Raw genomic sequence first — 26,162 nt, 5'->3', positions numbered from 1 at the left:
TCTGGCATTCCCGGTGGCACTACTGTCTCTAATAGAGAGGATTATTTCCTGCACAAATTCGGAGGAGGGCAGAACATCCAGGATATATGAGAGAGGAGCAGGCCCCGAAAGGAGAGGTGAAGGCCAGGTGAAAGGAGGAGCTGGGACCCAAATTGGAGGAAGTGGTGTGGAGTGAGTCCCTCGCAGGGTTAATGCTCCTTCATCCTGTGTGAGGTTGAGTTTGATTCAGCTCAAGCTGGTTGTGGTGAATGTGTTATACCAATAATCCACCAGTGTCTTTGTATCTGTGCTGTTGCCCTTGTGGGCTTCTCCTATGGGCCATTGTATGGCATTATCCATAGGGGAACATTTTGGGGCATGTATGGGCTCCATCCATGGCTCCTCCCCTTGAAGGGAGGTATAAAGAGCAGTGACCTGTAGGCGGTTCTCAGTATTGGTTCAGTCGCAGGCAGGCATCTGGTAAAGGCATCCCGGCCCTGTGAGCGCCTCAGTATCGATTTCAAAGGGCCCCTCCCCTCCAATAACCACAATACATATTTCCTCAATATTATTGACGAGTTCTCCCACTTCCACTTTGCAATCCCTTGCCCCGACATGACCACGTCCACCGTCATTAAAGCCTTCCATAGTGTCTTCACCCTGTTTGGTTTCCCCAATTATGTCCACAGTGACTGGGGCTCATCGTTCATGAGCGACGAACTGCATCAGTACCTGCTCAGTAAGGGCATCGCCTCGAGCAGGACTACCAGTTATAACCCCAGGGGAAACGGGCAGGTGGAGAGGGGGAACCTGACGGTCTGGAAGACCATCCTACTGACCCTGCGGTCGAGGAATCTCCCAGTTTCTCACTAGCAGGAGGTCCTCCCCGATGCGTTCCACTCTATTAGGTCCCAAATTTGCACGGCCACAAACGAGACCCCTCATGACCACCTACTTGTTTTCCCTAGGAGATCCACCTCAGCGGCCTCACTTCCGTCCTGGCTGAAGACACCGGGGCCGGTCCTACTCAGAAAGCACATCAGGAGTCATAAGTCCGATCCTCAGGTAGAGAGGTTCCAGCTCCTACACTCCAACACCCAGTACGCTTATACTGATCACCCCGATGGCCGACAGGATACGGTCTCCCTCCGGGACCTGGCGCCCCCCGGTTCCACCACCACCACCACTACCCCTCCACCATATCCCGCCCAACCTACCATGACCATGGCCACTGCCCCTATATGGCTCCCGCGCTCCATCACGCCTGCCATCCCCCCTTCACCGATCCACAGGAATGAAGCTCCAGAAGACGCTCCCGGAGTCCACGTCTGTACCCGCACCGGCGCCCTCACTGCCGATGCCAGCACGGACGAGTTCGACACCCGGGCCAGCAACAACGCCAGAGCTTCGGCGATCACAGCGCACAATCCGTGCGCTGGACCGGCTGAACTTACGAACCCGTCACCCCCGCCGGACTTCTTTTTTTTTAACAGGTGAATGTGGTGAATGTATTACACCAATAATCCACCAGTGTCTTTGTATCTGTGCTGTTGCCCTTGTGGGCTTCTCCTATGGGCCATTGTATGGCATTATCCATAAGGGAACATTTTGGGGCATGTATGGACTCCACCCATGGCTCCTCCCCTTGAAGGGAGGTATAAAGAGCAGTCGACCTGTAGGCGGTTCTCAGTATTGGTTCAGTCGCAGGCAGGCACTGTTCTAAGTTGATTAAAGCCACGGTTTACTTCTACTCATGTCTCGAGTGAATTAATGGTCGCATCAGTGGTGTTCAGGGCGCATCTCACCAAGGCCAGAATGAGTTGATTTTTTGAGGTGGTTAAGGATGGGTGTGAGCGGTGTTTGAGAGGACCAGCCACTCACATGCACATGTTCTGGTGCTGTCCCAAATTGGTGGGTTTTTGGGGTATCTTTCTTTCGAACCACATCAGCAATCCTAAATATTGATTTAAAGCCCTGTCCACTAGTGACTATATTTGGAATTTCGGATCGGCCGGAGTTGATGACAGGCACGGGGACAAATGCTCTGGAATTTGCTTCGTCGCCTGCTTGGAGGCGAATTCTGCTGAGCCGAAGACAGGTGAAGCCACCTAGTGCCTGGGCATTGCTAGGTGACTTGATGATCTTTCTGCGCCTCGAGAAGGTGAAATTTACAGTGAAGGGGTCAATTGAAGGGTTCTATCATAGATGGCGGCCTTTCATTTTTCACTTTAAAGAATTAGTTACTGTTAGCTGGTAGTGGGGGGATGGGGTTGGCGGGGGGGCTAGTGGGATGGTTTGTTTGGGGTGTATTTCTGTTTTGGGGGATGGGGTTGCTGTTACTCCTGTTGTTTGTAATTTCTGATATCGATGTTGAGGTTGTTATGGTTGTATATTTTTGATATAAAAAGCTAAAAGTTCAATTAAAATATTTTTTTTAAAACAGCAAACATCATTCCTCCATACTGGCCAATATGAAAACAATTGCCTTCTTTTTCTGTAACACAAAAATCAATTTTGAATATTAAACGTTTGCCTTTTCCAAGTTTCCGGTCATGTCCTGTCCTTTTTGTAATGCGCGACTTCTTTAAAGAAAATATTTTAATAAGAAGATCTTTATTTCAAGATCAGTACGAAGTGAATACAACATTGCTGATTTGAGGTCCCATTTATTCTTTGTAATTAGATACAATATTACTAAGTCAGTAATAGGAGAAAAACAATCATGCTAGTTTAATGTACATTTTTTATTGAACAATCAAATTAAAGCGGTGGTGTTAGTAAATTATACAGTACTACTAGGTACACACTAGTTCTGTACGAGGTAGTAACAATGATTTAAATTCTGGTACAGATTCAAGATATGTAATGATTGTCTTCATATTTGGCAACGTGAATATATGCATTTTTATTCAAAATCATGTTGTGCAAGTGAATCATTTGCCTGAGCACCAGATTTGAAAAATAAATTAGTCAAAACATTATCCTTGTTATACCAAATGAATATCTTTGATTATTCATTGTTTTCTGCACAATGGAACTGAGTCAATGCTTATGCAAATCTTACTAATTCATGGTGGAACAGAGGTAAATCACCCAGTTTGAATTGTAGATCAACCAAGAAAGGATTCAAGGAAGATAGTTAAAATCATGTTTAGCTATTCTAGAAGTGTACATGAGGTTCAACAAGCAGCAAGAAGACAAAAAATCTGCAAAAGTATAATTCAGATTACAATAGAACAATGATTATATATGATTATAGATTATATATTAGGGGCCTCACGGTAGCATGGTGGTTAGCATCAATGCTTCACAGCTCCAGGGTCCCAGGTTCGATTCCCGGCTGGGTCACTGTCTGTGTGGAGTCTGCATGTCCTCCCCGTGTGTGCGTGGGTTTCCTCCGGGTGCTCCGGTTTGCTCCCACAGTCCAAAGATGTGCGGGTTAGGTGGATTGGCCATGCTAAATTGCCCGTAGTGTAAGGTTAATGGGGGGATTGTTGGGTTACGGGTATACGGGTTATGTGGGTTTAAGTAGGGTGATCATTGCTCGGCACAACATCGAGGGCCGAAGGGCCTGTTCTGTACTGTTCTATGTTCTATGTCACATCACACATAATCAGAATGTTTAAAGTAATTGGCATGTTGGTTATTGATTTTAGTCTGCATCGTAGTCATAATAATCTTCATTGTCAGTTGGACCATTAATATTTGAGCGATCATCCTCTTGGGCTCTCTTTGCAGCAATTTCAAGAAACGCTTTTCCTCTGACACGATGAATAGTATTATAACCACAACTGTTCAGCACCTTGGTGGAAGATAGCCAGATCTCACCTCGATAATAGGCTGGAGTTGCACTTTTGATTTCCAGTTGTCTTGCAGTCAATAAGACTCTGATTTTCATGAGGTCACATGTACAGTTCCAGGGGTTACCATCCAGGTAAAGCCGCCTGAGACGAGGAAAATATCCAAGCACATCAGGTTTAAGAGATGACAACATGTTGTTCCGCAGATTCAGAACTCGCAGTCGCTTCATATTTTCCACTGTCTCTTTACAAATGTCTGTGATATTATTTCCTTTCAGATCTAGCCTTATAAGAGTATCAGGGAGCCTGAAGAAAGAACAAAGGATAAGAATTATTGCCATCTCGTTCCGGATTGAGATAGAAATACGCAATGAATGGTAAATATACAATTTTGCAGCATGAGCACCAGTGGAAGGATGTCATTACAGCACAACAAATTTAATTATAAATACCGATGCCAAAAGGTTTTGCTACTGAGGATGAATTGCAAGAAGCCGAAGCTGGAGGACGTAAGCTGCAACGTATAATAGAGGCAGTACAGAGATTTGTAAATGAGGACAAGGAGCTAAGGGAGCACACAAGTCATTTGGCAAAATTTGGAGTGACGGGCAATGGGCATTAGTGCGGGACTGGACGTGGGCAACAGAATATTTTCAAAATTGTAGGATGGTGATTAGAAGACTTGTGAAAAGGGAATTTTGGAAATCCAGCCTGGGAATGACGAAGTATTGATTTAGCAACAGATTTGCAAATCGTTTAACTACTAAAAATATTAAATTGGGAATTTCTTCAGGGATACTCCTGACCATCAGCTTTTTGTCGAAACACTGTTTATGCAGGGAATTCCAGGGTTTCTACACATTTTCTCATGAAGAACCGTGAGAAAATTCTCTTTCTAAACTTCCTGTAACTATCCATAAAAGTCAGGTTGATGGAGAACCACAATTTACAACACTTCTCAAAAACAATTCCCTGGAATAATGAAGTAGCATTCCATCTGCATTATCATCTCTGAAAAATAATTTTAATCATTTTAAAAGCTAACTTAGAGGATTTTTAAAAAATCATAGCGATTACAACTTTCATACGTTGAAAAATATTGGGTGTTCATAAAAAACTGGATAAATGGTTTTGCAGTCCTCAAAGTATTTAATTTGGTACATGTAGGTTTTCCAGCTAAGCTGACGCAACATGTGTTATCCACTTCTAAGTGAATTATACAACATTTCATGGAATTCTGCCAGACTCTGTCACACTTTTTACTTGAGCAGTCAGTGTGTATGATTGAGTGACTGTGGTAAAATGTCTGCCATCTCTCCACCTTCCCAGATAGCAAGTTCATCTTCTGAGACATGTTTGAATATGAATGAGAGTTGAGACTTGAATTTGAACTTCATCACCCAATTAAGATTTTGGGTATTTTAAGATTCAAAATACAATTTCTGGCAGTAACCATCTAAGCTGTGCGGATCATGGTCCCTTTTAAAATTAAAAATGCATGAGCCTGCCTAACTTTAAAAAATGGCCTTTGCCAATATTTCTTCATTTCCTATTGCTCCTGATAGTTTCTTGCTGGTATATGTTAGCAAGAGATTTTCATAAAATATTTCACCCAACTATTATTATTCATGTGTCAACCTTGGCAATAATTGTCAGAAAGCATGTCAGAAAATCTTAATTATGTCCTCAGTCGACAGTTACACTTTCCCCTTCCAAGAGGAGTCACTGTTCAGGATCCTGAGATGTGTCTGATGGCAGGATGCTTTGGCCCTGTCTGCACCAGGATTGACTGGTCTCCCTGAAAGTCAATGGACTGCCACATCCTCCGCTGCAGATCCCATCACGGTGAGGCCAGAAAATCCCAGTCTGGGTTTGCATATCTAAATCAGGAACTTAAACACAATTGTCGGGATCCTACCCTCACCTTAGCTGGGAACAATTAACTTATTTCCTAACAGCGCTGTGGGTGTATCTACAACAAATGCATTGCAGCAATTCAAGAAGGTGATTCAGCACCACCTTTTTTTTTAGAAAATATTTTATTGAGGCATTTATAGTTTTAACATTTTTAACATTGTAAACAGAGAGATCCAACACACGCATAAACCCCACAATAGCACACCCAACTTCCCCCATCTCTAAACTCTAACTACCCACACATTAGATTCCCTGCCCTTATACGTCACTTCCATGCACTCCCAAACCCTGCCAGAATAATAATAATAACCGCTTATTGTCACAAGTAGGGTTCAATGAAGTTACTGTGAAAACCCCAAGTTACCACATTCCAGCGCCTGTTCAGCGAGCCGGTAAGGGAATTGAACCTGCGCAGCTGGCATGGTTCTGTATTGCAAGCCAGTTATTTAGCCCACTGTGCTAAACCAGCTCTTACTAACGGTCAATTTTCCTTCAAGAAGTCGTTGAACAGCTGCCACCTCCGAGCGAAACCCTGTAGTGAACCCCTTCAGGCGAACCTAATTTTCTCTAGCTTAAGAAACCCTGCCATATCACTGACCCAAACCCCGACTTTGGAGGCTCCGAGTTCCTCCATCCCAGCAAAATTGTCTCCGGGCCACTGGGGAGACAAAGGCCAAAACGTTGGCTTTTCTCCCCCCCACCCCCTGGGCTCCCGGATCTTCCGACACTCCAAATATTGCCATCTCTGGACTCGCAGTCACCCTCCCTTCCAGGATCTCTGACATGACATCTGAAAATCCCTACCAAAATCCCCTCAGCCTCGGACTCGCTCAAAACATACGTATATGGTTCGCAGGACTTCCCCCACAGCTCCCACCTGTCCTCCACCTCCTCAAAAAACTTGCTCATCCGGGTCACAGTCATGTGAGACCTGTGGACCACCTTAAACTGGATCAGGCTAAGCCTCGCACATGACAAGAACGCGTGCACTCTCCGCAAGGCCTCCTCCCATAACCCGACTTCCAACTCCCCTCCTAGCTCTTCCTCCCACTTCCTCTTCACCTCCCCAATTGGGACTCCTTCCCACTCCATCAGGTCCTTATATATTTCCGAGACTCCGCCCTCCCCAACTCCTGTTTTAGACACCTTGGGCGAAATTCTCCCCCCCCCCACGACGGGTGGGAGAATAGCGGGAGGGCCTTCCCGACTTTTTAGACGCCCTCCCGCTATTCTCCCACCCCCCCGCCGAAATCCCGACACGAATCGCTGCCGCCGTTTTTTTACGGCCGGCAGCGATTCACAGCTGTTAGAAGGGCCGAAGTCCCAGCCCTTTACGACCTTTTTACGAACGGCAAACACACCTGGTCCTGCCATTCGTAAAAACGTCGTGACCACCTGGAAAAAAATAACCATGGCACCGATTGGCACGGCAGTACCACGGCCGTGCCAAGGGTGCCATGGGCCCGCGATCGGTGCCCACCGATCGCGGGCAGCGGGCCCGATGCCCGCGCACTATTTGTCCTTCCGCCGCCCCGCAGTATCAATACGCGGGGCGGCTGAGGGGCAACCCGGACCGCGCATGCGCGGGTTTCGCGCAAAAACGCGATGACGTCACCCGCGCATGCGCGGGTGGAGTCTTCCCACCTGCGCATGCGCGGCTGACGTCATATGACGCGTCAGCCGGCGCTAAGTCCGACAAGCGGGCTTAACGATTTTCGTTAAGCCCGACTTGTCGGGGCCTCCGACGTCGGGCTGCTAGCCCCGACGGGGGACCAGAATCGGTCCCCCGTCGGGAAGGGGCGCGATGCCGTAAAACCCGCCCGGGTTTTACGGCAGTTTGACGATTTCTCCCGTTTTGGGAGAATTTCGCCCCTTATCCTGTAGTCCCTTGAATGGAAGGCGAGGGAAGCTCGGGACCTGCCTCTGAACAAAATCCCGTACCTGCAGGTACCGGAACCCGTTTCCACCCGGCAACTCAAACTCCTTCTCTAACTCCTCCAAGCTCGGGAAACTCTCCTCAACAAAGAGATCCCCAAATCTCAATCCCCGCCCGCTGCCACCTCCTGAAGCTCCCGGCTAGCCCCCCCCACCCCCGGAGCGAACCAGTGATTGTCACCAAAGAGAAAAATGCTGGAAAATCTCAGCAGGTCTGGTAGCATCTGTAGGGAGAGAAAAGAGCTGACGGTTTGAGTCCAATGACTCTTTCTCAAAGATAACAGACAGAGAAAGTGGGAAATATTTATACTGTGGAGTAAGAATGAAAGATGAGTCATAGCCACAGAAACCCTGGGAAGTACATAGAACATAGAACATAGAACGATACAGCGCAGTACAGGCCCTTCGGCCCTCGATGTTGCACCGACATGGAAAAAAAAACTAAAGGCCATCTAACCTACACTATGCCCTTATCATCCATATGCTTATCCAATAAACTTTTAAATGCCCTCAATGTTGGCGAGTTCACTACTGTTGCAGGTAGGGCATTCCACGGCCTCACCACTCTTTGCGTAAAAAAACCCACCTCTGACCTCTGTCCTATATCTATTACCCCTCAATTTAAGGCTATGTCCCCTCGTGCTAGCCACCCCCATCCGCGGGAGAAGGCTCTCGCTGTCCACCCTATCTAACCCTCTGATCATTTTGTATGCCTCTATTAAGTCACCTCTTAACCTTCTTCTCTCTAACGAAAACAACCTCAAGTCCATCAGCCTTTCCTCATAAGATTTTCCCTCCATACCAGGCAACATCCTGGTAAATCTCCTCTGCACCCGTTCCAAAGCTTCCACGTCCTTCCTATAATGAGGCGACCAGAACTGTACGCAATACTCCAAATGCGGCCGTACTAGAGTTTTGTACAACTGCAACATGACCTCATGGCTCCGGAACTCAATCCCTCTACCAATAAAGGCCAACACACCATAGGCCTTCTTCACAACCCTATCAACCTGGGTGGCAACTTTCAGGGATCTATGTACATGGACACCGAGATCCCTCTGCTCATCCACACTACCAAGAATTTTACCATTAGCCAAATATTCTGCATTCCTGTTATTCTTTCCAAAGTGAATCACCTCACACTTCTCCACATTAAACTCCATTTGCCACCTCTCAGCCCAGCTCTGCAGCTTATCTATGTCCCTCTGTAACCTGCAACATCCTTCCGCACTGTCTACAACTCCACCGACTTTAGTGTCGTCTGCAAATTTACTCACCCATCCTTCTGCGCCCTCCTCTAGGTCATTTATAAAAATGACAAACAGCAACGGCCCCAGAACAGATCCTTGTGGTACGCCACTCGTAACTGAACTCCATTCTGAACATTTCCCATCAACTATCACTCTCTGTCTTCTTTCAACTAGCCAATTTCTGATCCACATCTCTAAATCAACCTCAATCCCCAGCCTCCGTATTTTCTGCAATAGCCGACCGTGGGGAACTTTATCAAACGCTTTACTGAAATCCATATACACCACATCAACTGCTCTACCCTCGTCTACCTGTTCAGTCACCTTCTCAAAGAACTCGATAAGGTTTGTGAGGCATGACCTACCCTTCACAAAACCATGCTGACTATCCCTAATCATATTATTCCTATCTAGATGATTATAAATCGTATCTTTTATAATCCTCTCCAAGACCTTACCCACCACAGACGTTAGGCTCACCGGCCTATAGTTACCAGGGTTATCTCTACTCCCCTTCTTGAACAAAGGGACCACATTTGCTATCCTCCAGTCCTCTGGCACTATCCCTGTAGCCAATGATGACCTAAAAATCAAAGCCAAAGGCTCAGCAATCTCTTCCCTGGCTTCCCAGAGAATCCTAGGATAAATCCCATCCGGCCCCGGGGACTTATCTATTTTCACCTTGTCCAGAATTGCCAACACTTCTTCCCTACGCACCTCAATGCCATCTATTCTAATAGCCTGGGTCTCAGCATTCTCCTCCACAATATTATCTTTTTCTTGAGTGAATACTGACGAAAAGTATTCATTTAGTATCTCGCTTATCTCCTCAGCCTCCACACACAACTTCCCACCACTGTCCTTGACTGGCCCTACTCTTACCCTAGTCATTCTTTTATTCCTGACATACCTATAGAAAGCTTTTGGGTTTTCCTTGATCCTACCTGCCAAAGACTTCTCATGTCCCCTCCTTGCTCGTCTCAGCTCTCTCTTTAGATCCTTCCTCGCTTCCTTGTAACTATCAAGCGCCCCAACTGAAACTTCATGCCTCATCTTCAAATAGGCCTCCTTCTTCCTCTTAACAAGAGATTCCACTTCTTTGGTAAACCACGGTTCCCTCGCTCGACCCCTTCCTCCCTGTCTGACTGGTACGTACTTATCAAGAACATGCAATAGCTGTTCCTTGAACAAGCTCCACATATCCAGTGTGCCCAACCCTTGCAGCCTACTTCTCCAACCAACACATCCTAAGTCATGTCTAATGGCATCATAATTGCCCTTCCCCCAGCTATAACTCTTGCCCTGCGGGGTATACTTATCCCTTTCCATCACTAACGTAAAGGTCACCGAATTGTGGTCACTGTTTCCAAAGTGCTCACCTACCTCCAGATCTAACACCTGGCCTGGTTCATTACCCAAAACCAAATCCAATGTGGCCTCGCCTCTTGTTGGCCTGTCAACATATTGTGTCAGGAAACCCTCCTGTACACATTGTACAAAGAACGACCCATCTAATGTACTCGAACTATATCTTTTCCAGTCAATATTTGGAAAGTTAAAGTCTCCCATAACAACTACCCTGTTACTTTCGCTCTTTTCCAGAATCATCTTCGCCATCCTTTCCTCTACATCCCTAGAACTATTAGGTGGCCTATAGAAAACTCCCAACAGGGTGACCTCTCCTTTCCTGTTTCTAACCTCAGCCCATACTACCTCAGAAGAAGAGTCCCCATCTAGCATCCTTTCCGCCACCGTAATACTGTCCTTGACTAGCAGCGCCACACCTCCCCCTCTTTTGCCCCCTTCTCTGAGCTTACTAAAACACCTAAACCCCGGAACCTGCAACAACCATTCCTGTCCCTGCTCTATCCATGTCTCTGAAATGGCCACAACGTCGAAGTCCCAGGTACCCACCCATGCTGCCAGTTCCCCTACCTTATTTCGTATACTCCTGGCATTGAAGTAGACACACTTCAAACCACCTACCTGAACACTGGCACCCTCCTGCGAAGTCAAATCTGTGCTCCTGACCTCTATACTCTCAATCTCCCGTACCCCAAAACTACAATCCAAGGGGAAATAGTGTTAATGGCAGTCCCCAGAGAGAACAAAAGGTGTGAAAGGCAAAACAGCAGAGAAACTAACATCAGAAGGTAAACTGTGACAGATGTAGATGTGGGGGGAGTGGAAGGGGAAAGCAAAGAGGAGAAAGGGTAAGGAAAGGTGGATAAGATGGGGGGGGGGGGGATTAAATATATATTAAGAAAGACAAGAAAGAAAGAAATGGTAAAAGACAGTTAAAATGAAATGGGATGAAAACAAATGAGACCAGGTGGGGTAGAAGTTGTTGAATTCAGTGTTGAGACTGGAAGGCTGTAGCGTGCCTAACAGATCGGTGACCACACTGACGCCCCCTTCAGTCTCATGTGCTGCCTCCATTCCCCCCACACTCTCAGGGCTAACACTACCACTGGGCTTGTGAAGTACCATGCCAGCGAGAACGGCAGAGGTGCCGTTAACAAAGCCTTCGGGCTCATGTCCTTGCAAGACATCACCACCTTCTCACCGCTCACAGCCAATGAAAGAATTTTTAAAAATCGCACAAACTGGAGATCGCACCAAGCTAATTATTGGATCCATAGAATCCCGACACTGCAGATGGAGGCCATTCGGCCCATTGAGTCTGCATTGACCCTCCAAAGGAGCACTGTACATGTGCCCTCCCCCCACCCCCCCATTGTCGTAACCCCACCTAAGCTGCACATCTTTGAATTATGGGAGGAATTTGAAGTACCTGGAGGAAACCCATGTAGACATGGGGAGAACGTTCAAACTCCACACAGTCACCCAAGGCTAGAATCAAACCTGAGTCCCTGGCGCTGTGAGGCCGCAGTGCTAACCACTGGATAAGCTTGCTGAGTCATCAGGTAAATGGAAGAAACGCATTGCATTCATCAGCAGGTTTATACTCACCATTGTCAGAATGTTAGGTAATCCAGTCAGGTATCAGTTGAAACTATTCGGATATGTAACCGACAATTGAATTATTTCACATGAAGAAATTTGCATAACTTGTGATAAAGTGCAAAAAAACGATAATGAAACTCAATCGACTTTGCTTTTCATAAATTGATTCTTTTCACTGTTAGACGTACAAAGAACAAAACATTACAAAGAAGTTGATCAAGCTTATCCACAATATTCTGCCACTGGAAACCATGATTACATATCTTGGAATTATAAAATGTATGTAAAATTGTCAATATTCCATTTGGGTTATTCCTGTAGGTGGTGCTGTGATGCCATGTCATGTAACTGGTTCGCTCCGGCGGAGGTAACATTTCATGGCTGCCCATCAAATCAGGTTTAAACTTAGCTTTGGAAATAAATGGCAGTTCCATTTATTGCTAGGTGGCTCTGCATCAATATTAGTTCCGTTCAAAATATTCTAGCTACTGGAAGATTTGGATGATAGAATAATGATGAGAATGCCGTTAATTTGGGGGATATGGAATGTCCCATTTTATCCTGTTCACTATCTCTTTGCTTCACGTACTTAACAGAATCATAGAATTTACAGTGCAGAAGGAGGCCATTCGGCCCATCAAGTCTGCACCGGCCTGCACCCTACCCAAGCCCATACCTCCACCCTAACCCCACACCTCCACCCTAGGTGGCAGCACGGTAGCATGGTGGTTAGCATCAATGCTTCACAGCTCCAGGGTCCCAGGTTCGATTCCCGGCTGGGTCACTGTCTGTGCGGAGTCTGCACGTCCTCCCCGTGTGTGCGTGGGTTTTCTCCGGGTGCTCCGGTTTCCTCCCACAGTCCAAAGATGTGCGGGTTAGGTGGATTGGCCAGGCTAAATTGCCCTTAGTGTCCTAAAAAATAAGGTTAATGGGGGTTGTTGGTATGGGGTGGATACGTGGGCTTGAGTAGGGTGATCATTGCTCGGCACAACATCGAGGGCCGAAGGGCCTGTACTGTTCTAACTCTAATTCTAATTCTAACCCGATCCCCGTAACCCCACCAAACCATTTTTGGACACTAAGGGCAATTTAGCATAGCAAATCCACCTAACCAGCATCCTTGGACTGTGGGAGGAAACCGGAGCACCCGGAGGAAACCCACGCAAACACGGGGAGAATGTGCAGACTCCGCACAGACAATGACCCAAGCCGGGAATCGAACCTGGAACCCTGGAACTCTGAAGCAACTATACTAACCACTATGCTACCGTGCTGTCACATTGTACCCATCCACTGGTGAAGTACTGTAGACTATCAGTCTTATAGACACTTCCCCCACTATCCCTCCACCCCTTACTGTTTAATTTTGAAAAATCCACCAAGTCAACCTCCCCAGTGACAAAATTAAACTTGTTGACCCATCTCATTGAAAGCTTTCCCCAGCCCCTAAATTACTTAGACTGTGAGAACGTTCAATTCCTCCTGAGATTATATCTCTCAAGGCAATCCATTGTGATGTATTTCTAGAAGTGCCCCTTCACCACCGCACATATGATTTTCCAACAAAATGTCCTTTGTGAAATAATTAACCTCCAGTAGTTCCTCCATACTGTGATGAATTTCTGATTTGTCTTCACGACCTGTTAAATAACAAGAGTGACCACTGAATCTCTGCCTTCCCCACCGCACCTCTCGCGCCATCGCCTAGCAAATCCAGACTCACTCTAATTGTTAATGCTATTTCCCTCTCCACAGACGCTGCCAGACCTGCTGAGTTTTTCCAGAATTTTCTGTTTATATATTTGTTAACTATTGCTTCCTGCTGTGAAAAAGTACATTGCTGGTAAGAGGTTCTCACTTAAGTTATTGGATTTCCTTAATAATTGATCTCATTTAAGTTTTTAGTTCATTGGTAGAGTTTGGATTTATTAATGATCTGCCCAAGGGCAGGTCCTTTGCTCATTTCTCCATGCCTGGTGAACTGCGCTTTCTTGTTTGGTTGTTCCTCTTCAATCTGCTGCGCTCTCCACAACTTGGCGCAGCAGAGGGGAAACCAGCTGGACACAGAGGAGACGGAGAAGCACCACATCTCTTCAGATGAGGAGGAGATCGAGGAGTGTGGCGAGGGGCAACGCACAGAGGAGGAGGAGGAGGAAGGGCCTCGGGCCATGGCCAGGGCCCAGTTGTGAAATCTCCATACGAAGGAACTGCTATCTCAGCAATAGTGTGGACCCCGATTCCATGCAGAGGGCGTTAAAGCCATTGGCCGGACTCTGCAGGAGAATGATGATGACTTGCATTGAGGGCTTGCTCCTCTCATCCTCAGAGATATGTCTGACTCCTGCCGGACATAGAACTGAACGCATTATGCCAGGGAATGGGCTTATCATGGATCATAGAGTTCAGAGACACAGGATATGCTCTCATCTGTTTCCATCCCCTTCAACGTCAGGGGTCCTAGTGTGTTCCTCTAACTAACCTCCGGGCTGGACAGCCTCTTAGCACTTTGTCAGCCTGTGGCAGCCTCATTCATTATTGGAGAAGAGTGGATGTTATGAGAGGCCCAAGCGTTGAAGCCACTGGGTGGGGAGGGGCGGGGTTGTTGACTGCAGCAGCGCATCTTCAATGGGTCATCAGTGTGGGAGGTGACAGAGGCATAACGCTGCCACTCTCACACCGCATCATGGATGAAGCGCCAAGCGTGCATGGGGGTTTGCAGATCTTGGGCCCATGGAGGTCTGGTGGTGAACAAAGTAAAATTTACTATAAGCACTATATTATAGTAGTGACCTATCTTAACTAGTGCCTGTGATGACCCATGCCACTAGCTGCCACAGTTTCCTACTTTTCCTCATCCCCACACTACATCTATGTGTCTGCCTAGGATCCACAGCTGAGGTAGAGGTGGTCTGCAGCCTTCAAAACTCTGTTGTCTGAGATGACTTTGGTGGGTTTCCACTGGGGGGCCTGGGTCTTAAGGGTCCGGGTGTACCTTCGACGAGCACAATTGTTGCAGTACTGCCCTCCTCAGTGTGCAGGACTAGAGATGTGCCGCTTACAGGGAAGGGTGTGGCAGATGTGCTGGGAACCCCTGAGGTCTCCCGGGAGGAGGACTCTGGCTGTGGTCCTGCAGATCCTCTTTTTATCAGGTTCCTAAGGACCCCTGTGCACCTCCATAGGATTGAGCGAGATCTGGTGCTGACACCATGGATTCCCCCCAGTGCCTGCACCATGCGATTGAAACCCTCAGCCATGGAGGTCATGCCCACAACCATGGAGCAGACATCCCCTGCCATGGAGTGCACATTCTGCACCAATATCCCCATTGTGGATGCCACCATCGCTGTCTTGGCCTCGGTGACGGCACCATCTCCTCGGACAAAAGGCAATAGGACTCCTCCAGTCAGCCTTGCAGTCTGACGAGAGATGCTGTCATCTCTCCCTGATTCTCGCGAGTCTACCTTTGCAGTTCCACCAGCTCGGGGTCATCCAAGTCAGAGGCTCAACAGAATCTTGGACTCTGGCAACCCTCCGAAAGCTAGATCCCTGGGACGTCCCGGCCTCCACCTGCTCTGGATCATCATCTGCGAGGTGCTCACCAGTGAAAGATCCAGAAGCCTGTCTACTACTTATTCCAACCGAGGTGCGAGTATCTGGAGGTGGAGCTGTGACACCTCTTTGAGGCTGTGATCAGATAGCAGCTCTGCATCTTCCTGGGGATGCATGAATGGTCCGGGATGATCGACTGCCCTGCAAGAAAAAGGAGATGACATTAATACACCATGGGGGGATTAATAGTGCAAGATGTTTACTCACGTGGGGTTTTAGGTATGACTGTGTGTCCTCATTTTTCTTCGCTACCTCCATTTCACCATGAGCACAGGCACAGTCAGGCTCCTCCCCGGCCAGTTCAAGCACTCTCTCCTCATGCGGGGTCAGGTTTCAAAGCTCCCACATGATTCCAGGTGGCTTTGCCATCTCACACCGGTTGTGCTGCAGTTTGTCCTGCGCAGACACATATGGGGAAATTGTAGGTGGCACACCTACCAGACCAGCCAGTTGGGAAATAACATGCCTGGGATTGGAGTGGGAGCCGGAATGTGAGAAGCAAACTTGAGATGGGGGAGTGGTGGGGGGGGGGGGGGGGGGGGGGGGGGGGGGGGGAGAAGAGTGCTTCATGACATGTGGGCAACCTGGGAGATCAATAGGTAAGAGATCACCTAGAGGTGTGAGCGGTGGGTGAGGGGGTGGAGTGAGTGACTAAAGGTGGCAGACTTACCCTGGCCATGTGGAAAAGGCCATTCATCTTCTTCCTGTAGGTTGCCCATCCTCTTCTGCAGAGTGCTGGCACTGAACAAGGCAGCTATTGCCTCCCAGACAGGAGTGGTGACTTGGCTGGTGGGCCGCCTCCGATATTCCAGGCAGCAGCGGCCCTAGGGTTGCTGGCGCCCCGGGCAAGCTGAACTTCGGCGCCCTTACAAGTGCCAATTTTAAAGGCCTCCAGCGCTGCGCTCCATCACCTTTCCCCGCTGCGGATAGCCTTTTCCTGCTCCCCTCTGCGGCCCTCCTCCCACCGAGGACCCTCCGTGCAGCCACTGCCTCACACAGACACTGAGCAGCCGCCAGCGGCTGAACCAGACCGGCAGGCGGCCGAGGCCAATCAACATGGCGGCCGCATAGGGGCGGGGCCAGGGCTGAAGGAGCACCCCACGTGACTCCGGGCTGCGCGTGGGCAGCTACTGAGCATGCGTAACTGCCATCAAGCGGAGGCAACATGTTGCAAATGCGCAGATCGTCCTTAGAATCTTACAACCTTTCGGCCACTGAATTAATTAGATTTGATTTATTGTCACCTGTACCATGAAACACATAGGACATACAGAAGTACATAATGCAAATACATAGACATAGACTTGATGGCGCCCCCTAGCACATGGCGCCCCGGGCGACTGCCCGAGTTGCCGGTACCTTGAGCCGGCCCTGATTCCAGGTAGAGTACACCTGGCCTCTGCTGCGCACGTTCAGGAGTCTGGTCAGGGCTCCCTCGGGAAAATGCGGAGCTGGCTTCCGTGCTGCCATCCCCATCAAATGGATCTGGACCACGTGCTGGAGAGACATTTATAAGGAACTCCCCAGTAATTCAACTAATTAGGCGAGCCAATCAGCGGGAGGGTGTCCGGAGTACAGCATCATTCCTGTGGGAGGAAAAACTTTTCTTAAAGTGGTGTAAGATTCCAAACGAAATCCCACTGACTCTGTCACTGGGTTTCAATCCAGTTTTCTTGTCGGAACTGACACTTTGCAGTTTTTTGGTGTTTTCTTCCCCACCCATTATTTTCTGCTTGACAGTAAATTGGGAACAAAAAGTATTTGATACCACACCCCTATAATTTTAGTATTGTACACCTCCCATCCCAATAATATTCTCATACCCTTTTGGGAAGGACGACAATTGATTTCGCTCCAGTGCAAGGTCTGAAAGTTGCAAACAGTGCTGCAGTGCATCCACATCAATAATCGTAATGTTGTTGTATTCCAAAAATAAATGCTTCAGTTCACACAATCCAGAGAATTCCTGTAGTGTAACGTGTTGTATGAAATTGTGACTGCAATCCAACCTTTGCAACCGTGCTGGCAGTCTAGTCGGAACTGCTCTGAGTTGATTTTTAGACAGATCCACTATGGATAAGTTTGTTAAAGACAGTGCATCATTTGCTGTAGAAAGTTGATTTTCAGAAAGGGAGAGCTCAAAGAGGTGCCTGAGATAGTTTAAGTCTTGAATCTGCAATTCACTGATCAGATTTTTGTCCAGCTTTAAGGACCACAATAAAGGTGGCATATTTTTTGGAATCTTGCAAAATACATTCCCTGATAAACTGAGAAAGCGCAGTGATGATAAGAAGCTGAAGAAATCTGAAGGTAGAGAAGACAGCCTGTTATTTTTCATGCTTAAACGCTTCAGATAAGGAAGTTTCAATGGTCCTGATAACAACTCAAGGCTATTACTATCCAAAACAAGACTTTCTAGTTTAAGAGCAGATGACAAAACACTAGAATGGATTTTGGAGATCTTATTGTTTTGAAGGTCAAGGATTTTCAGTTTTGCCATGCCTTCAAATTCAGTCTCACATAAGGCCTGAATCCGATTATTACCCAGTTTTAGTACCTCCACATTGGAGGGAAGCTTACTGGGAACATTCCTCAGCTTGTTCTTCCACAATTCTAAGGTCCTCAGATTTATCAGTGTTGAAAATGTGTGCGCTTCTGTTGCTTCCATTCCACACGAAGACAATGCAAGTTCTTCAATGCCATTAAGTCCACCAAAATCTGATGCCTGCAAAACATCAATACAAGACAGACATTGAAGTGTAATTTCAGTTTCCAATAACAACCTTTCGCCAGAATTTAATCTTGTTTTTCTAATCCCATGAGTCGGGGGCAGGGCGCACGGTTAAAGAAAATTACAAATAATGAAAATCTGAGATAAACCAAACAAAACTCCAGAATGTCAGCAGTGACACAAAGAAGGTATGAGAGGAGCTGGGACTGAAACTAAAGAAAGAGAATGAAAAAGAAAAGTAGAATAAATCTACGTGAATGTTCAATGCTTCTAAATTGTTTTGTCCTTTCTTAATATCCTACATCTATACCATTAGTGTTTTATTGTGCAGAGTTAACTTTTTCTGAATTAATTTCACTTTATAGTCAAGGAACATAACCATTCTGCAATTATAGTTAAGTACATTGATAATGGGCAAATGCCAAAGAATTTATCAAATGTTAATGGGTCAAAAGTCTGAGTCCCATTTATCATAAATGCTGGATAAACTCAGCAGGTCTGGCATCTGGAGAGAAACATATTCTGTACATTTTACCTTCCTTCAGTTCAGTAGAGGGATCATTTACATCTGAAACATTAACACTCTTTCTCTCTACAGATGCTGCCAGATCTGCTGAGTTAATCCAGCATTTTCTCAGTTTACAAAGGGTTGTCGGTGGTGGCCCAAGGGGTTAGTATGGTGCCCGTTTGCTTCACTGTGCATATAGATGATTTGAATTTGGGCATAAGGAGCATGCTCTGTTAATGTCCTGATGACCAAAAGCAAAAAGATTTGTCAAACACCGATGAGCAAATTAAAATAGTTAGCAAAAAGGTGACAGGATGTGAGCAATGTAAGGTAATAGATTTGAGGAGACAAATAGGGAATGAGAGTACGACTCGATGGAAAAATACTGAAGAAAATGGATGAACAATACTTTTGTCATAAAAGGTTTCTGAGCATTTTAGACGTATATACAGGAGAATGAAGTATAATTAGTGGGCAGCACAGTAGCATAGTTGTTAGTACAGTTGCTTCACAGCTCCAGGGTCCCAGGTTTGATTCCCGGCTTGGGTCATTGTCTGTGCGGAGTCTCCATGTTCTCCTCCTGTCTGCGTAGGTTTCCTCTGGGTGCTCCGGTTTCCTCCCACAGTCCAAAGGTGTGCAGGTTAGGTGGGTAGGCCATGTTAAATTGTCCTTAGTGTTCAAAAGAAAAGGTCGGGTAGGGTTAAGGGGAGGGTGGAGGTGTGGGCTTGGGTAGGGTTCTCTTTCCAAGGGGCGGTGCAGACTTGATGGGCCGAATGGCCTTTTTCTGCACTGTAAATTCCATGATTATATAAGGTTTAAAATGTAAGCCTTAATAGAGCACTAACTACAATTTTGGCAGTCCCACAGAAAGGACAGTAAAGCCATGGTAGGTACAGCAGAGACGATGCCAGGGGTGGGAAGCTATAGTTACAAGGAAAGGCCTGAAGGCAATTACTGAGGCAATTTCCATGGGGCACTGAAGACCAAAGAGATATAATCAACCTTTTTAAAATTGTGAAGGGCTTCAATTGATTTCTTCTGATCAGGTATTCAGCAATAAGGGGCCAATTGGTTCAAAATTACAAAGAGAGGGAGAGGCGTTATGAGAAATTTCTTTACACAGTAGATTGTTGTCATGTCAGGTGCTTTGCAAAAGAGAATCACTGAGGCAGAGACTGTGGCATGACGGAGTAAATGAATACATGTGCAGCACAGTGGCGCAGTGGTTAGCACTGCTGCCTCACGGTGCCGAGGTCCCAGATTCAATCCCGGCCCTGGGTCACTGTCCGTGAGTTATTTGCACATTCTCCCTGTGTTTGCGTGGGTTTTGCCCTCACAACCCAAAGATGTGCCGAGTAGGTGGATTGGCCACGCTAACTTGCCCCTTAATTGGTAAAAATAAATTGGGTACTCTAACTTTATTAAAAAAGGTAAATGAATAAATGCTGAGGTGATCCTCTGACCTCCTTGCAGCCTGTTTTTCAGTGGCAGGAGGCAGCCTGCCATTGATCGGCGACAATATCTTCTGGTGCCACTACTGTCAATGAAATTTTCCTTTGATCATGGCTGATCCTCAATCTCAATGCCATATTTCTGCTTCCTCCCCATACTCCTTGATGCTATAAATCTAAAAAAAACTATCTCGTGCTTGAATACATTAGTTACTTGGCCTCCACAACCTTCTGTGGTAGAGAATTCCACGGTTCACTACACTTTGAGTGAAGAAATCTTTCCTCATCTCAGCGCTAAATGGTCTCCCGGTTCTAGATTCGCCAGCCAGGGAAAACATCCTCCTTGCGTCTAGTCTGTCCAGTCCTGTTAGAATGTTTAATCACATCTCCTCTCATCATTGGACACTCAAAGTGAATTCCCAGTCGAACCGATCTCCTTATGGAGCAGTCCCGACAATCCCGGTTATCAGCCGAGTGAAATTCCCACCCTGCCTCTTTGGCAAATATATTCCTTCTAAGACATGGAGAATGAGAAAGAGAGCAAGGTTATTTTCAGACTCTTCCAGCAGAGTGTCTGCAGATACATCAGGGCACGAATGGATTGGATCTATTTTGGTACAATGTTGGTGCCCCTTCATTTAATTATCTTCATAACACGCTCTATTATATAGTTAAAACTTTGGAATTCGGATAAACACCTTAAACTCTCGTTGATCCGGTCCCAACACAGGAACCGACATAGGAAGATGCGCTTTTGCACGGTAAGAGAAACAAGTCATCGTCCTATTCCAAAGGCAACTTTAAAGAATTATGTTTTGCCTAAGAGGAGAATGTAATCCTGATTCAAAAGGAAATGATTTGATGTCTGACTCCAGAAACTCCATGAGCAGCCTAACCCTACTCTGCAGTTACAGGCACACTCTCTCCCTGTCCGAGGCGATTTCAGGAGCAGCACCTTTTGCAATTTCGGGGAAGTCGCATTATAAGTAGTCACATCTTGCACACATTTTGAATGCCTTACCTCGTGCTCTGCCGTGTTCAGACTTCCCAGAGTATTCACAAATTCAGCACTGGGTTTTAATCCATCCACAGATTAAATTTGCTAAATGCTACACAACGGAGATAGTCGAAATGAAAACAACTATTGCAATATAACCCGGCACACCTACTAAACACGGAACAATAAATATCTTAAAGTAAAACGACTCAACATATGAAAGAAAATAAATCAATCCAAAGAAATGACATTGCACTCAAATCAATAACACGATTATTAGCAACAACCCAGGTAAGGTGATGCTGACAAACTCATGGAGATTCTGTCCCTCACCCGGAGCTGTTTGATGTTGTTGTGTCCCAAGTGCAGTTTTCTGGTATCGGTTGGGATAGCTTTGGGCACAGTTGTAACTCTGTAGCAATGCACCGATTTAGAAGAGTCACAATCACACCTCGTGGGGCAATCGCCTTGGCATGACATCAGAAAAGCCAAAACGGTGAGAAAATAAATGAATAGCATTTTCTTGCAGTCTTCACGAGCTACCTGTATGGACCAGTGGTCCAGTGTACAAGCACAGAGACCGATGCCAGTGCTGAAGGCGGCCTGCTTCCGCTGGCAAGAATCTCAATCTGTATCAAAGTGTCTCTGTACCTCTATTTTTAAACATCAGCAGAAACGCGTAAGAACGTGCGAGTTTCTCTTATAAAAAACATTGATCAAAAGAATGCCAGAAAACTATGTTATCGGGTTGAAAAAGTCAGTAAACGTTTTGTTACAAACGGAAAAGGCCGTGCCGGACAATGGTATATTGCTCTGATATTTGCAAAGAAGCAGAGAGCTCATAGAAACGTTGTCGCAATATTACTCAATTGTGTAAGGTGTCCATCTGCAAACAGGGACATTCCGTTTGGTTTTCTTTTTCGTCCCCGGCCTGTTTTTGCTGTAAAGTTGAGATAACATCACTTTGTAAAGTTACAATCATATTACATTCCAGCCACTCGCTGTCCTTTCGAACCTGCTGATGTAAACAAAAGCCCAATAACATTTGTTGCCACAGGTGGTCCGGGTCGCCAAGGTGAGCTCGGAAGCTTTAAGATCAGAGGGGATTAATGTGCCCCTTACATTTTAAAGAGAAAAGGACCCCTATTTTTTAACCCGAGCTGGATTTAAAACTGTCAATAAAGAATCCAAAATGCCAACTACAAGGAGTAGTTTTGGAATCTGTCTAATACTAGGAAATAGGGGGGGGGGGGGGGGGGGGGGGGAGGTGGATATTGAATGCTTATGATCATTCCGATTTCCACAAATCCACTGCATTGGTCAGTCACTAACTCATTAAGTCCTCCTGCTGTGGGATATACTTTAATCAGAACTGAGAATCAAACTGATAAATCAGGCTGTGTTTACGTCACTAACTTAGCGTCAACATGAAATAGTTTTCATTTTACACTCATGCTGAATTTGTATAATATAAATCAAATGTAACCTAACTGAAACGAAACTGAGAGAGGGCGGATCATGCTTCCCTTCGGTATCAGGCATTGTGCTGGCACCAGGTTCAGGCTCCATTGAATTAGAAATGTAGCATGGTGCAAAATGAAACTACTTTGCTATGGTTATAGTGTGAAAGCTCCACCTAGGAAAGGTATACAGCAATGAAAGCATGCTGATCTTCACTTGGATGGCCAGCAATTAGCCCCAGTTCACACAGTTCAACCAAGTCAGTATTTTCAAAGGATTAAGTATTGTAATATATGTTGATTGCATCGTTTCCTAGTGATTTACTCTTGATAACCACTTCAGTGACTCACAATATCTGACACTTCATTATGAGAATGATGAATATTACATTAACTTCTTGAAATCTCATAGCTGTTGACAAAAAAATCAAATGAATTTTACCCTGCACATTAAACCTCATCCCGTACACAAATTCTGTTAAATATATCCACACCACCTCCTTAACATTGCTGTCCTATATGGCCTCTTATTCCTAATGTCCCTGTCATGGACAGATCACTCTGATCACACAAGCTTGTTTCTCTTACCATTCACGGTTCCCTACTCCTTTCAAACACCACTTTATTCAGTGGAAAAAGTCTCCCTCAAGTCATTTAGAACTGCTCTTTCAAACTCCAATCATTACTTTCATTGCCCAGATTTTGTTGTCAGTACCAAAGTGATGGCACTCTCTGCTAATCTCAAAGAAAACTTCCCACAAAGATCAAGCATTCTGTGGCATGGATTTCCCCTTTCCAAAGGTTAGTTTGAATTTGTCATTGAGTCAAGGGGACGATAAGGTATTCAGCGCTATATAGTTTTGTGCATGCGCACCGATGATAGGGCGCGCATGCGCAATGCGGCTGCATTTCTTTTACAAGTTCACGGCCATTTTGAAGGCCGCTTGCAGCCGGCGTTATTAATAGCCGGCTGCTACAGAGCCGCAGAAGATTTTTTTGAAAATTGTACCTAATCTTCTTGCCTAAAGGGAGGCAGAGGGCAGGTCATGCTCACCTGAACGTCGGCGTCATGTGCTTTGGGCGCGATTGTGATTCCTCCATTTTATGAGCAGCAAACAAGCAACAGGGCAGTAAAATTTAAAATGGATCATTTTGGTAGAAGGAAGAGAGGGCCAGAGACACAAACAGGCCAGGATCTCACAACTAAACCTGCTGGAGGGAGTGGCTCAGGAGAATCCACAGAAGGACAAAGCAGTGGTGGTGTGAGCTGTTCAGGAGGGTCTACACCAGGACAAAGCAGTGTTGGTGTGAGCTGTTCAGGAAGGTCCACACCAGGGCAAAGCAGTGCTGGTGTGAGCTCCAGGGCCTCTGCTGAACAGCCCATTAAGAAGAAACTGAAATCAGGCACAAAGCAGTATAAAGACAATTTTTTAAGATATGGATTTATTAATTGGGCCAATGCAAATCAGGACGCAAGACCCATGTGCATTAGATGCAGGGAAGTGCTGAAAAATGAAAGTCTAAACCCCTCAAAACTTCAAAGGCATTTGAAGACTAAGCATGGCGAGTTCAAGGACAAATCTCTTGATTTTTTTCAAAGGATGCAATGAGAACTTAAATCGTCAGCTGAAGTCCTCAGCAGAACGGGGCGGGTTTAGCACAGGGCTAAATTGCTGGCTTTGAAAGCAGACCAAGACAGGCCAGCAGCACGATTCAATTCCCATACCAGCCTCCCCAAACAGGCACCGGAATGTGGTGACTAGGGGCTTTTCACAGTAACTTCATTTGAAGCCTACTTGTGACAATAAGTGATTTTCATTTCATTTTTCATTTTCAAATATTACATTGAATGACAAAGTACAATTAGCCTCTTACATGGTAGCTTACCGTGTAGCTAAAGAGAAATGCCCCACACAGTAGCTGCAGCAGAGAGATTAATTGTCCCTGCAGCATTAGATACAGTTCTTAGTCATAGACGAGAGGTTCGTTGAAAAAGTGAAATGCATCCCACTTAGTGATAGCACTGTGGCTCGCCAAATTTCTGATATTGCTGAGAATTTAGAAGCCCAGCTTATTTCTAATTTAAAATCAGCGCAGGCATTCTCAATACAACTGGATGAAAGTACAGACATTTCATAGAATTTAGAGGGCAGAAGGAGACCATTCGGCCCATCGAGTCTGCACCGGCTCTTGGAAAGAGCACCCTACCCAAGCCCACACCCTATCCCCATAACCCAGGATTTTATTTAACAACTAACTATATTACATGCTTTAACTGTGGGTTGACAGTATGGTGACTTGACTGGAGACCTGAGGCTAGACTGACCAGACTAACTGACTACCACATGGTGTTTGTAATCGCTGCTGCTCACGTACTCTGACTGTCTCAGAGGTTTGATCCCAAGAGAGTGGAAAACAGGTGCCCTCTGGCTTTATAGTGGTCGTGTCTTGTCTGGTGATTGGCTGCTATGTTCTGTGTGCTCACTGGTCATCCTGTGTGTCAATCACTGCCTGTCTACACGCCATCATATACATAGATGTATGTTATGACACCCTCCATTGTTCCTTATGAAATCTGGAGTTATAGGGGACAGTCCCATCAAATAGATTTTTAAGTTGATTCACAGGTTCCCATTTCCGCACTTTAGGCATATCCTCCTGTTCTTTGATTACCTGGCACTGATCAGAGAGGGTAAGTCAGAGGGCCTTATCGTGGGTCTGCGCCTGCATATGGCCAACACTGCCAGAAAGCGTGCTGTCATGCGATTGTTCACTCTGACTGCCCGCTCTTTTCCCCAGTTATTTCTGAGCCCTGGTGATCATGGAGAAGGATGCAGTCAGTTCTCTCAAAGGGAAAAGCATCCAATGGTCCTGACAGTCCCAAAGCAATCAAGAGGTAACCCACTAAAAGGTGGTTATTGCCGCTGCATTTCTGTGTTAAAATAACCTGAACTGCAGCGGGACAAAAATTGCGGGATCAGCAAAGCCATTGTCCCACTGCTGCTGCAGAGTGGGAGCAGCCCCCATCAGAGGAACTGCGAGCTGCCCGCACTCGCCGGCCGGGATACGCACCGTCAGCCGCGAGCCTTTCAGAACAATGGCCCTCAGCCGGGCACCGTACAGACTAGGGGGCCAATCCGAGCCGGTGCTCTCGGAAGGGGGTATAGCTCAGTGGCAGAGCATTTGACTGCAGATCAAGAGGTCCCCGGTTCAAATCCGGGTGCCCCCTTGGTAACATTTTTCTCAAGGCGTTGAATGGGGGAAAGATTCAACCCCGATGCATTGTTGCACACGGAATAAACCGATTACATTTACCCGCAGGCTACCGTAAAATTACCGCCTCCCGTGAAGAAAAATGATTTAGATTAAAGCACAACCAAACCCTCCCCACAATAATATCTACTGATTTGAATCCCGTCTTTTGCTTTTAATACCCTCCTTGTTGAGTAGACAGAGCAAGGTCCAGTTCCTGCAACACTACCTCATGCTCGGGCACTTAGTTGTCAAAAATCGTAACATCTTGTCAAACCGATTACATCGGCATTCCTTCAAATGATG

The 26,162-nt window shown here is 46.2% G+C and overlaps 1 protein-coding gene and 1 non-coding gene across 2 annotated transcripts; one reads left to right on the top strand and one right to left on the bottom strand.

The window, feature by feature from the left end:
- Positions 1-3,631: 3,631 nt before the first annotated feature.
- LOC119967926 (nephrocan-like) lies at positions 3,632-24,924 on the bottom strand (the record flags this gene model as incomplete). Its single annotated transcript, XM_038801022.1, has 4 exons — positions 3,632-4,085; positions 17,281-18,182; positions 21,478-21,611; positions 24,903-24,924. Coding segments are annotated over 4 exons (1,512 nt in total), but the record flags the coding sequence as incomplete, so codon positions are not given.
- Positions 24,925-25,761: 837 nt separating this feature from the next.
- trnac-gca lies at positions 25,762-25,833 on the top strand. The gene has a single exon. It is a non-coding gene; the product is annotated as a tRNA-Cys (tRNA).
- Positions 25,834-26,162: the final 329 nt, after the last annotated feature.

Source organism: Scyliorhinus canicula, chromosome 6 (genome assembly GCF_902713615.1).
Source record: "Scyliorhinus canicula chromosome 6, sScyCan1.1, whole genome shotgun sequence".
In the NCBI taxonomy this organism is placed as follows: domain Eukaryota; kingdom Metazoa; phylum Chordata; class Chondrichthyes; order Carcharhiniformes; family Scyliorhinidae; genus Scyliorhinus; species Scyliorhinus canicula.
This window is presented reverse-complemented; position numbering and strand designations above follow the sequence as displayed.